Consider the following 12108-nt stretch of genomic DNA (forward strand, 5'->3'; position numbering starts at 1 on the left):
ACACAAAAGCCATCCCCTGCAATTGGGCGGCCAGCCTAGAACGTTTGTGGCTGTGTGTGTGTCGTCCCCGGCGTCCTGTCAAAGGTGCTCCTGGACAAGGGCACTTGGCCAGCTCGTTGGGACCCCTTGACCCCATCCCATCTAGAGCGAGCACCCAAGGATCTGGTGGCAAAAAAAAAACGGCGCCAGCGACACAGCACGGGTCGAATGCAAATTCCCATCTCTCGATCTCCAATTTTTCGTTCCAGTTTATGGGACTTGACCATGCCAATCAATCGACTTGGCTTATCCACCTCGGCCTGCCGGATACCTCCCAAGGTGTTGTAAGAGCTCGGTGCTTCTCCATCGTGACAACTTTGAACCCGTCCACCCCGGTTATTGCGGCCACAAATCCAGGGTCTTCCCGCATGCCCTCTACGTCTCGCCTGGCCGTCGGACCCCAGAATCTGTAAAGTGCTAGTCACACTTAACGTATTATGCCCGAGCGAGCCCTACTTGCATACAACTACTTGGCTTTTAGCCACCCGGAACACCGCGGGTCGTCATCTTCCTTGTCCAGCTTGTATATTTCATTCGTCGTCCTCGTCTATTGTTAGGTGTTGCTGCCGTCTCATACACACATTGACCCTATACGAAAGAGGAAACGTCCTCGTCACGATCCCTCCACAGCTGCGTGGAAATCCCTGCTCACTTTGTCTTACTGCGGGCATGTCCCACATGGGCACCCTGAACGAGCCACACTTCTCATCCCCATTGTGATATTCAGTCCAGCCGTACAATATTCGCCCCAGTTCACCTCACGCTCTAGACCTGCCCGTCTACTTTGTTCGCATTTGAGCCAGTCTCCTTCGGCTGCCTCGCGTTCCTGCAGCTCTTAGGTTAATTACACCAAGCTTCAGACGACAATCTTGTTCCACTTCTAGCTCACCCACGGTCTCTGTCAAGTCTCACAAGCTACGTCTTTCAGCTTTTGACCAATTCAGATGCTATCGTGTCCGATACTCTCCTGATTACCCAGCTCATTGACCCGGAAGTTTGCCATCACCCCTGCGACTCATCCCTCTGCGCCTTCACATTGGATACTGATAGAGGCAGATCAACCCCTCGACTACCATCGAGTGCAGAAGTGAGGTACCGTTGGAAAGGTACGCCAAACTAGGCTTGTCGGCAGTAGAGACTGCCGTTCGCTTCCCTGCAAGAAGCCTTCCACTCCTCGTTCAGACTTGGACCGACCATTGCTCAGCCTTCTCTACTTTGCGCCACATCGCCGAGAATAGCAACCTACTACACATCAGGGACCAGAAACGTTGGGGTTTATCAAGGTTGCTTTCAGGACCACTACCCACAACTTACTACCCCAGCCAGAGTCATAAATATTGTCCGCATACCTCGACCCGACGGCCATCAGCCACATCTCTGGGAAATCACCCTCTCTAAAAGAGAATCATCACCAAATGGGAGATGTACCGCCCACTTCGAGTTCACCAGGCGACTACCCAAGCCAGGAGAATCTGATTAACTCATTTCACGGACCCCCTCCCGGCGACGACACCGTGTCCTTCACCCACCCGGCGAACAACCTGGTCTTTCAGCCTCAGTATCAGCAACGGCAGTTTGATTCAGTGCACAATGCTGTGTACCCGGCACAATACGATATGAATCAAGCTCAAGGCACTGGCCGCGCTGGGCCCTACAACATGACCGCCATGGCAAATGCGCTTCCCCAACCCGGTTTTCGACCTCCCTTCAACCTTCCGGGGCAACAACAGCGTTATGTCGGGGACCCTCAGCAAATGTCGTCAGTGGCCCCGTACACTGGACACAACAATATGAACACAATGGCAGCACAGCAATACTACATCCCTCAGCATCCCACAATGTTGCAATATTACAACAATCAGGTTCCACACTCCCACCAGCAAGCGAATCTATCTCCGACACACAACATGCAGTTTTACCCGAATCAAGTCATGATGAACCAGGCTCAACAGCAGCAGCATCTCAGCGGTTATTATTACCCTCAACCCAACCAGTATCCTGGTCAGGGCGCCGCCGTGCAGCGGCAGATGATGCCCAATCAGTTTGGCTCTGCTGATCTTCGTGGGTCGTCGCCAGCAGCGGCCAACGAGCAATATGGAGGAGCCAGCTCGCATGGGCAGTCGGAAGGTCAGCGACAAATACTCAGGGGTAACCCCTGAAGTTGTTGACGAAGCTAACCGCGTCATAGAATCCCTGGTTAATCAATCTAACATTGTTCGCGGTCCCCCGCGGAAGCCTCGCCAAAGCGGTAAGTGCGCCTCTGCGATTCCGTTGGGGATATTCAAAGCTGACACATTGGGAAGGTCATGCTATCTGGATCGGCAACCTGCCCCCGCAAACCAATTTGATGAACTTGGTTCATCACGTCTGCAAAGAAGCGCCCGGACTTGAGTCGTTGTTTCTCATATCAAAGAGCAATTGTGCTTTTGCAAACTTCAAGGACGAGGAAGCCTGCCAAACCGCCCAACAGAAACTGCACGACTCCAAGTTCCAGTCGGTACGACTAGTAAGCCGACTACGCAAAAACACTGTTGAGGGTGTTGCGGGACAAACGGCGCCCACCGGTCCAGCTGCCATTTCTCCAAGTGTTCAACAAGCACCACCCGACGTCGTTGCTAGTCCGGTGGCGGCTACACCACCACAGCTACTCTCGCCATCATCCGTAGAAAATCCGACAGAAACTAAAAATGCGCCAGTTGCAGATGGGACAGCGCAGAAGGACAAGTTCTTCATATTGAAGAGTTTAACTGTCGAGGATCTGGACTTGAGTGTACGCAGTGGGGTATGGGCCACGCAGTCTCACAATGAGGAATCACTCAACAACGCTTTTAAGGTAAGAGCCATCGAAATTCAGAGCTACCGGAATGTATGCTAACATCACCTGCAACAGAGCGCCGACAATGTATATCTAGTCTTTTCTGCTAACAAATCGGGGGAGTATTTTGGCTATGCACGCATGACGTCACCTATAAACAACGATCCGGCAGCGGCCATTGAATTTGCGCCCAAAGCACAGACTACAAGTGACCTGGACCTGCCCAAAGCGATCCCCACCGAAGCTACCGAGCATTGCCCGCGCGGCAACGTAATTGACGATTCAGCACGGGGCACCATCTTCTGGGAGATCGAGCGGGAGGAGGGAGACGTGGTAGAAGAAGAATCAGATGATTCTGGCAGTGCTCAAAGTGGTCAAGATGGCGAGGCCGGCTCAAAAGCATGGGGAAAACCATTTAAACTGGAATGGCTGTCAACTACCCGACTTCCGTTCTACCGGACCCGAGGGCTACGAAACCCGTGGAATTCCAACAGAGAGGTCAAAATCGCTCGAGACGGTACTCAATTAGAGCCATCTGTTGGCAGGAGACTGGTTGGATTGTTTAATCGAGTCCAGAGTCCGGCACCGATGGTGGCCGGGTACGCATCCGGACCCCCGATGCGGCCGGTCTATCCCCAGTAAAATATGCTGCCGAAGGCCGAGCTTTCAATGATCCATTCAGAAGTTGGAACGGGAGCGAGCTACGAAATGTATCAAATTGTTTGTATACTTGGGCCGGAGCAAGTCTCGGCTGCTGCTATGCTGGACATAGCCACTTGGCACACGAAGCACAAAACCATGGCCGATGCTGGTTCGGCCAATCAATCAATCAATTAACGGTGCGACGGTGGTGTATCTTGGCGCGGCACCCGAGACGGTAGAATAATGCATGTAATGAGATAGCAGCGTCCCCTCCAATCATGACGACATCCTTAAAATTCATTTGAAGCAGAGGCAAAACAGACAATGTGGTAACATGCCATATGATGCCATTCCCAGTAGCCAAAGCCGCAATTGTATACACTGTACGGGGGGGTTCGTCAAATTCTTGGAAAACGTACATGCCGACCTCCACCGACGGTTGTCCCTAGACGCCACCACTCCGTCATCTACTCACGTAGGTAGCCTTCACATTGCTTGTGTCGTGTTTTAGAAGATTCAAGAAACTTCCCCTGTGCGATGAGGACATCACCTCCGTCAAGACCCACGGCATGGATTAGATGTGATGGGAACAAGCACCACATGTCGTCCACATCTTGAGTGGGGTTGAAAAGCAATATTGACAAAAAGTCCACGCTTGGCTACGGTTCAACTCCATGGATAGAATCCCGGGGATTTGACGTCATGGGTTGCGGCATGGATGCAAGCCAAGATATGCCAAGGCGGACCTTCGCCGGTCAACGCAGATGTTCAGTATACACCGCCACCGCCACAGGTGTATCTATCAGCTGTATCGAATTTGAACAATCCCATCCAGAACACCATGGGTTCGAGCACTAGACGGACTTCTGCTGATCGTTGCAAACCTTCAAGCAAATGGGATGACCCAACAAAACTGGCAACATCAGCGCTTCAATTTACTATGTTGGGATCAATCAATGTAAACTTTCGATTTTGGTGCTAAAAAAAGAATGATGCGATAATATCGGAAGTGTGGCATATTGTTCCCAAGCTTAGGCCGCTGCTTACTGCTTGGTACCCAGAGAGTGCTGGAAGCTTCTGGTGGATTCACGGCGATTCGCGTACTATCATGAGTAATCCAGTCGCAACCGAATAGAGCCACACAGCATAGCAGTTGCCTGCAGAAACATCTTGATTATTCTAGTGTCATGTAGGAGACTCGGTTGACAATGAAGGCTTACAATAATGAATTTATCAGCTATTCTGGAAGCTGTGTGAATTTACGCGTCTGTGAATGCACAAGGTACTTAAGGTCTCGTTGCGTTCGTTTGGAATTCGTGCTTTCCCTCTTCAGCAGGAAACCACGATACAAACGCAGCTGATCTACAATAATCTCTCTGATACAAAGCAAACAAAAGCTACTCTAACCTCGCTGACTTTACCCATTTCATAAAATTGTCAAGAAGTCAAGCAACACAATTACTTCACCAACCTCGCCGAGCCATCAAAACCATCACATCAATCACCCCAATCACATCAAGCACTGCAAGCAAAATGTCTCTTCTCACTCCACGCTTCCACCGCCAGAATGAGCCCAACTATTCGGGTCTCTTCCGTCTGATCGACGACTTCGACCGACACGCCCAGGTCAGCAATCCCGCTGGGGCGCGTCGTAGTCCCTCCACCACTCCGACCTTCAACCCCAAGTTCGACCTTAAGGAGTTCGATGATGCCTACGAACTCCAGGGCGAGGTTGCTGGAATTGCAAAGGAGGACATTCACATTGAGTTCACGGACCCTCAGACTATCGTCATCAGTGGCAAGATCGAGCGGACCCATACTACCACGAAGCCGGATGTCTTTGTGCCTGATAACAAGCATGAGGACGAGATGAGCGGTGCTCTTGTTGACAAGACCAATGCTGCTGCTGATACCAAGTCCACTGAAGCCGATGAGCCTGTCATGGTCGATCATTGCGAGGATGAGAAGGTGCCTACCCCTACCTCTTTCAAAGCCACTGTCGAGGATGAGGAGGATGAGGATGGAAGCACGACCACGTTCACCACTCAAACCCCCACGCCTGCAACCACTGTCGCCGAGCGTGCCAAGGCTGAGGTGCCTGTTCAGAAGAAACCCGTCAGCGGTACTCTCATTCGAGAGTGGATCACGGAGCGTAACGTCGGCCGATTCACGCGCAGCTTCACATTCCCCTCTCGTATCGAGTGTGAGGGCACCAAGGCTGACCTTATCGATGGTGTGGTCTACATCGTTGTCCCCAAGGCTAGAAAGTACGAGCCTCGCCGCATTGCCATCTTCTAGATGAGTGTTATCTGGTTGAACAATGAACGAGGAGAACGAGGTTGGTTCACGCCATCTTCACTCTCGCCTTTACACACACCCCTCTTGATTCACTACGCGTTCACGCATATATGCACACACGCATACATGTATGGCATGGAGTTTAGGTTTTCGCATTTGCGATGGAAACTGGCAGGAATGGATTGATAAGGATGGACATGGACATGGAACTGGTTGCACGATGTGGCGTTTAACGTCTGATGTTCTTGATAATCTGGTTGCGTTTGATTTGGAAGCATTGGCTTCTTGCATGCTGCATATAGAGCACTTTGTCTGTATAAATGGACAACCTTGACATAAAATACTACTTGCCTACTTTGTGAGTCTTCAGTGAATGAATGTGATTCCCTTTTTTCTTTTTTTGACCTGGTTTCACTATCGAGTTTCCATCATGGTAAACTGACGATATCAACTTGCGGAAGAGGCTTTCCTTAATCCACCTTTCCACGTGTCTCCCTGCATTGGACTTGACCCCGTTATTGTATGGCCTCATGACTTTTGTCCTCTTTGCACTTTCCAGCCCAATAATTCGTTCATAGCACTTTGAACCTAATCATCCACGCACGAATCCACCGATAAAGCCTGAAAAATTGTAGACCCAGAAGATGAGGACAGAAGAGTTACGATGACAGATACCTACCATAGCGGTCCAGAGCTCATTAGAAGCCAAAGATGTTAGATGGCGCAATGTTGGCATTGTACCATATAGATGGTTTACTAAATAGACTACCAGTTGGGATGACAGTTGAGGGGACAGGTGGAATGGCAGATTGGACAGCAGGCGCGCTAGCCTATGGGCTGGTAGGAACGATGATGGGTAGCATCAGTTCACCCCCAAAGTGCTCGGCAGCAACAGTTTGTTGCATATTGCCTTTTCATCTCTGATTTCCTTGTCGAATCTAGTTCTGCCCACCGCCCAATCTTGATCTAGAAATCCAGACCCGTGAATTTTGGCATCTTGGCCATGCCTGTAGCGACGGCTTGGACCAACTTTCCATTTGATAGAAGGCTCTTCTAGTCTGCCAAACGTCGCCGGTATTCTTAGGGTCCTCTTCGAAGTAGTGCGTAGCTGTTTTTCCTTGTCATCATTGGATGACATGAAGTTTAGGCATTTGCGGTATGAGTAATGGAATTTCCGTGCTTTCTGGAAGACCTGAATGGGAGGATACGTTGGTAGTGTCCCATAGAGATGCACGGAATCTTTCGGGCTGATGCTTCGAGTTTGACAAAGAGATCACCTCTTTCCCTGTCGTTGAAAAGCGATCACAAATGACCCCGCCTCGCTCTTCTGCAGCGAGAGTCGTGCAATGTCTCTGCTTTGTATGGGTAGCCCATTCATCTGTAATTTTGAGCTCCTAGAGTAACCGATAGAGAGACTATTCAAGTCAGACGAACCGCTTATACATTCCTGCTTCATCTTTGCGGCTTTCGAGTCATAGTGCTGCGGAGATGGTCTAAAATAAACTAGGACCGTACTTGGGGAGATCCATGAAAGATCATATGCAACAAATCACGTAGAGCGATCACCCTTTTCTGTGCTGTGATATGGGAAGTGGCGGTTGGGTGATGCAAGTACAAGTAGAAAGGCTTCCGAGCTCGTTTTGCCGGACGATAGAAATGGCATGAAAAGGAGCAACGGAGAGAAACTCATCCGATGATGCTGGGGATGCATATCGTTGGTTGTCCATCGATGCCGATGGGTCAAGATTTACTGGGTTGAGAGCCAGCGGATTGTTGATAAGCGGGCCGAGAGTCCCTGGGTTCGTAGCCAACGGCTTGACGAAAGGAGTTACAGCATGACCGTTGGAAGACGTTACCCTTCCTGGGTCCATGCTGCCGCCCCAGACCTCTCTAAGTCTGGACTATCATTCGGATTTGGCGTCTTACCAGTGTCGACCTTCTGAACTGTCAGAGGCCCGTTCAGCTCGCTGAGGTGTAGCAGCTTCTTTTTCTTCTTAGTTTGGATCGCAAGTGCAAGACTGCAACTTACGCCAAATTTCTCAGTGACAAGTATTACCAGTTCCTCCTTATCCTCACTCATTCGTTCGGAAGGCGGGGTTTCTCAGAGCTTGTCATTGGCGATGCCAGACCATCGACATGGGTAGCCTGCTCGCTCGATCTACGTCGAGATTCCAGCAACAGAGGCGAAGGCGGAGAAGGACTTTTCTCGACCTTCCGTCTCCAGCTCTCGCCACCGTTCAAAAGCAGGTGCTATATATATCCTCCTTGACTCCGGCCCTGAGCCAAGAGGCTGCCTTCACGGACACTACACAGTTCTCGTTGCGCCGAGTTCCAATAAACTTCGAAAGAAGGGGCGCAACAGCCCAAGCAAGTTGTCCGAGCCTGTTGACGATGTTTTCAGGGATTGACGCATCGCCATCACGGCCGATCGCCATCTCGAACTCATACACCGGCGTAATGGTTACTCAGAACTCTGAAAATCGAGCTCACTACATGCTCCAACTCCAAGAAGTCGTCAGCCTTGTCCACGAACACCAGCCCACCGGCTCGCGGGATCCAGGCCAGCCATATCAAGCGTGTCAACCCCTTCAACCTCCTAGAGCGTGTAATCCCGGTCGTCGCCTTGCTCCGCGGCGCTTATGTGGCTCCAGAAGAAATCCCAAACATAAAAAATCTATATGAGTCAGGTGTGCTACTATCTGAAAAGAGTCGAGAACCGGCAGTTGAGGGATTCCTTGGGGGGCGAGGCGAATTGGTGGTACAGGGTTGTTGGGCTACAGATCAGGGGTCGACTTGTGAAGAGTCGCCACGAAATTGATATGAATAAATCAAAAAGAGGCGGTGCCAAGTACTGCAAATTGCCTTCAATTTCCTGGTAACAAGTGTCTTGCTGTTATGAGTGCCAAGTCAGTGCCTGAGCTGTACAAAGTCGTATCTCAATGTCTAACCAGACTATACGTTGATGTCAAACACAGGCTGCACGACGGATGTTGCCAGACAACCCCATTCCCAGAGGCATGTACTTATGCAAGTACATGAACCTGGCATCTAATCACATCGTCCCAAAGAAACACCCAGAGCAATGCCTTGTTCCAATTAGTCTTTGCGTGGGGATCAAAGTAATGTCACGAACGACGGTTGTGTAAAAAAAAAAAAAAACTGTCAAAGAGAGGTGAAACAGGCCTCGTAGGACACAATTCTATTATCCTCAGTAGCATGTATTTTCCTTGAGCTAAACAATGCGGCCGAAACACCGGGCTGATCTCCACCACCTTATGCCAAATCATCCATACTTCGTCTCGTGTGAATTAGGGGGTTGGCCATCGGGGGATGACTTTACTGGGCAACGAGAAACACTATTCCTGTCGGTGCCAAAAAAGAGTACAAGAAATAGAAAAATAGTCTGGGCCCCGTCGCACAACTCGGTTGCGCTCGGGCTTGGCTACTAATGAACAGCGCAGGCGAGCCTTCCACTCATACGATATGCCAACTTAGAGCATGTAGGCGAATAAACCAAACGCAACGGCAGCCGCACCGTGTCCGAGGTGCTGAATGTTGGGCATAGCACCGGCCGTTGAGGTCGCAGAGGCAGTAGCGGAGGTCGCGCTCGTGGCGGCACCACCAGTAGCAGTCGCACTAGAAGATGCAGACGAAGTGGTACTCGCAGTCGTGGCGTCGGAGGCGTTCTTGGTGCCGCAATTGTCTTGAATGGTCGTGGTGCAGTTCTCCAAGCCCTCGAGGTTGCCGGCGTTCTCGTTAACGCAGTCGGTTTGGGCTTGTTGGCAAATGTACTACACGGGTAATTCATCGTCAGTTCAGAGGTCACGAGTAACTCGGTGTTACGACGTAAGACTCACGAAAGGCAGCGACAATCTGTATTCGGAAACATCGGGCGTCGTTCCATCCGTACAAGTACAGTCGTACGTCAACAGCTCCTGTTTGTAGTTAGTAATCCGGACTGAAAATTTTCAAGGACAGAGCGTCACGGCAACTTACAGGGTCGCAGGCGTTGGTGCTGGCGGCATCTGAACAGACTTGGTTACAAACGTTGATCTCCGATTGACACCACGCGGCTAAAGACTCGAATGTTAGTTCTCCAATGGTGCGACTTCGGGGGCGATTGTGTTGGTTCCAATTGAAGCATACCTCTCGTGCTAAGGGCAACCTCAGTGGGGTCAATGGTGAAGTTGGTCGTGGCAGAGACTGTCAACGCTGAGAGCGTGATGACGGTGATGGTGCGACCGATCATCCTGATTGTCGGGTTGGTTGTGTGAGACGGGGGAGCGTGGAAATGATGTTTGGTGGGTTAAGAAGTGGGACTTGTGCACTCGTAGAAGCCCAAAGCTGAAGATGCTTGTGTGATTATTGTGGGTTGCAGAAGAAGATGATGATGATTACAAAGACGAAGGTCTATCTGTCGATGAGAGCCAGCGACGAAGTTTGAAGAAGCGGCCCGTAGCAGAAGAGGGAAGTTGCAGAAAGTGATAATCAATCGGAAAGAACTTCTCTGGCCTCACAATGCGGGAAAATATGGGAGATATTAGGAAGGCGCGCGACAAGCTCTTTCACGATCTTTTGACCGGGGTCCGACGCATTGGCTGCAGAGAGTCCCCACTTGCCCAAAACCCATGCATCAATAACAAGTCGATCCACTTTGATAGTGGCTGGAGATCAGAAACGCCAAGAATCAACGAGGAGGCCAGGAGGGACATCAACCAATGGTATGAGGCAATTATGGCAAGTCCGACTCAGCGAGGCCAAAAAGAGCGCTAGCTTGAGATGGATCTGTCAATGCTTGCTCCAAGACGGTTGTGGCGTTCACGATGGGACGAGAGACGCAAGCAGTGTGTCACGCCGAGATCCCCGTCTCTGCATCGACAGAGGCACGAGAGGGGACCAAGCTATCTATTTGTGATGAGGCAAGCTTGACTTCTTTCGGTACAAGTCAGCGGACCCAGCTTGCGCAAGGGTTCGCTTTCCCACCCTTCCCATGCATGTCCGCGACGTCGCTCAGGTGGTTCAATTGACTATGGATAGCCGGAAGCTTCGTATCACAGTTTGTCAAATTGACTCTGAGAGGCCCGGAAGCGTCGTATTCATGCGGGGCTAAATATCAGACGACAGGAGCGTAACAACACCTGAAGTTTGGGGTTTCGAGCTGCTGCTGCTCGGTTGCCGTGTTGATGAGAATGGGTAGGTGCCCTCGAGTTGTGCCTGTTGGGTCTCGACAGCGTCTCCCGGCGTGCCCAACATTGGCCGATATCTTCGCTTCCTCCAGTCAATCTCAAGACCCTGCTATCGTGACCTCACCAGCCACAGCTAAAATTTCGTCGACGGCTTTTAATCACCGAGGTCTTGGAACTTGCCGCTCGGAGACCGCGATGCCACATTGTCACGCTCTTTATCTCATAAGTTTGCGACCTGTTCTCACACACATGAAACAATTTGGTCCCCTTCGCCTTTTCCCCGTCGCAGGCCTAGTTTCTGCCTCAAATTCTGCTGGCAGCCAGCAAGTCGCGGCCTTTAGATTAACTCGTAATCCCAGAGTGATCCGGCGATCATTGGCAAGTCAAATTTCCATGGCAGGGACTTTGTTTGGTCTCGCCCGTCTCTGGGGGACTGGCCAAGCTTATATTCAATGAGATCGTCCATTTGTGGTCTATCATATCCACCATCGCCTATACCGCGAACGGGCACCGTCTGGAAGCTAATCAATGCAGCGCCCACAGCGGTCGTTCCATTTTCTCACGACTCCCACCGAGATCTGCGACCAGCTTCCACGCCAATCAGCGGTGTCAATTGACAGCTCCGCATCGTTGCGCTTGTGGCTGGCCAAATGCAGCGGCTGATCCCGTCGTCGTGGATGTGCAGCGGTGGCACTGAGAAGGATCCCCACGGGCTGGTGCTGTTGGCTGCGGTTGCGTCCTGCGAGCTGCGTGACCTGAAATGCTGCAAAAGTTTGTGCATTGTCAGCTATTTGAAGTGTACAAGACGTCCCTTCATTGAGTTTCCTCTGATCTGGCTCGGTTTGTGAAACACTCTGATCGTGGATGCTGAGCTGGTTTGGAGCACGGCTTGTAGCCTCTGAAGCGCGAGAACGTTCTCAACTGTCCAGCCGAAGAAGATGGAGTCGCTGGCTTCTTTTTTCTCTTTTGTAGGAAGTGCGATGCCACTTGCTGACACGGTATTGCTATTTGCAACTTTTGGGTGAGTAGGACTTGTCATGAATCGCTTTCTACTTTTGCAATTTCCAGTTTATTCATACACCACAGCCGTTTGGTGGGACCGTCGATGGGCAAGTCGCATGAAGTCCA

The 12108-nt window shown here is 50.9% G+C and overlaps 5 protein-coding genes across 5 annotated transcripts; 4 read left to right on the top strand and 1 right to left on the bottom strand.

Moving 5' to 3' along the window:
* Positions 1-1454: 1454 nt before the first annotated feature.
* BCR38DRAFT_483699 (YT521-B-like domain-containing protein) lies at positions 1455-3496 on the top strand (the record flags this gene model as incomplete). The annotated part of the gene is made up of 4 exons (XM_040863657.1): positions 1455-2166; positions 2228-2287; positions 2343-2872; positions 2930-3496. The coding sequence occupies 4 exons, from the start codon at positions 1455-1457 to the stop codon at positions 3494-3496; spliced, it is 1869 nt and encodes a 622-aa protein (XP_040717003.1).
* Positions 3497-5029: 1533 nt separating this feature from the next.
* Positions 5030-5794, top strand: BCR38DRAFT_339849 (HSP20-like chaperone; the record flags this gene model as incomplete). Its single annotated transcript, XM_040855727.1, has 2 exons — positions 5030-5332; positions 5432-5794. 2 exons carry the CDS (start codon positions 5030-5032, stop codon positions 5792-5794), a joined length of 666 nt encoding a protein of 221 aa, XP_040717004.1.
* Positions 5795-6163: 369 nt separating this feature from the next.
* BCR38DRAFT_429073 (uncharacterized protein) lies at positions 6164-6777 on the top strand. The gene has a single exon (XM_040859941.1). It carries the CDS (start codon positions 6506-6508, stop codon positions 6716-6718), a length of 213 nt encoding a protein of 70 aa, XP_040717005.1. The 5' UTR covers positions 6164-6505; the 3' UTR covers positions 6719-6777.
* A 1153-nt stretch (positions 6778-7930) lies between these two features.
* BCR38DRAFT_473373 (uncharacterized protein) lies at positions 7931-8476 on the top strand (the record flags this gene model as incomplete). The annotated part of the gene is made up of 1 exon (XM_040862939.1): positions 7931-8476. The coding sequence occupies one exon, from the start codon at positions 7931-7933 to the stop codon at positions 8474-8476; it is 546 nt and encodes a 181-aa protein (XP_040717006.1).
* An 809-nt stretch (positions 8477-9285) lies between these two features.
* On the bottom strand, positions 9286-10043 carry BCR38DRAFT_483701 (uncharacterized protein; the record flags this gene model as incomplete). Its single annotated transcript, XM_040863658.1, has 4 exons — positions 9286-9585; positions 9652-9729; positions 9791-9867; positions 9941-10043. 4 exons carry the CDS (start codon positions 10041-10043, stop codon positions 9286-9288), a joined length of 558 nt encoding a protein of 185 aa, XP_040717007.1.
* Between the last annotated feature and the right edge of the window lie 2065 nt (positions 10044-12108).

This window comes from Pseudomassariella vexata (assembly GCF_002105095.1).
Source record: "Pseudomassariella vexata strain CBS 129021 chromosome Unknown BCR38scaffold_5, whole genome shotgun sequence".
In the NCBI taxonomy this organism is placed as follows: Eukaryota; Fungi; Ascomycota; class Sordariomycetes; order Amphisphaeriales; family Pseudomassariaceae; genus Pseudomassariella; species Pseudomassariella vexata.

Bases quoted from the DNA above. Each gene is read 5' to 3' on its own strand.
- BCR38DRAFT_429073 (XM_040859941.1), top strand. From the start codon at position 6,506: ATGTTAGATGGCGCAATGTTGGCATTGTACCATATAGATGGTTTACTA.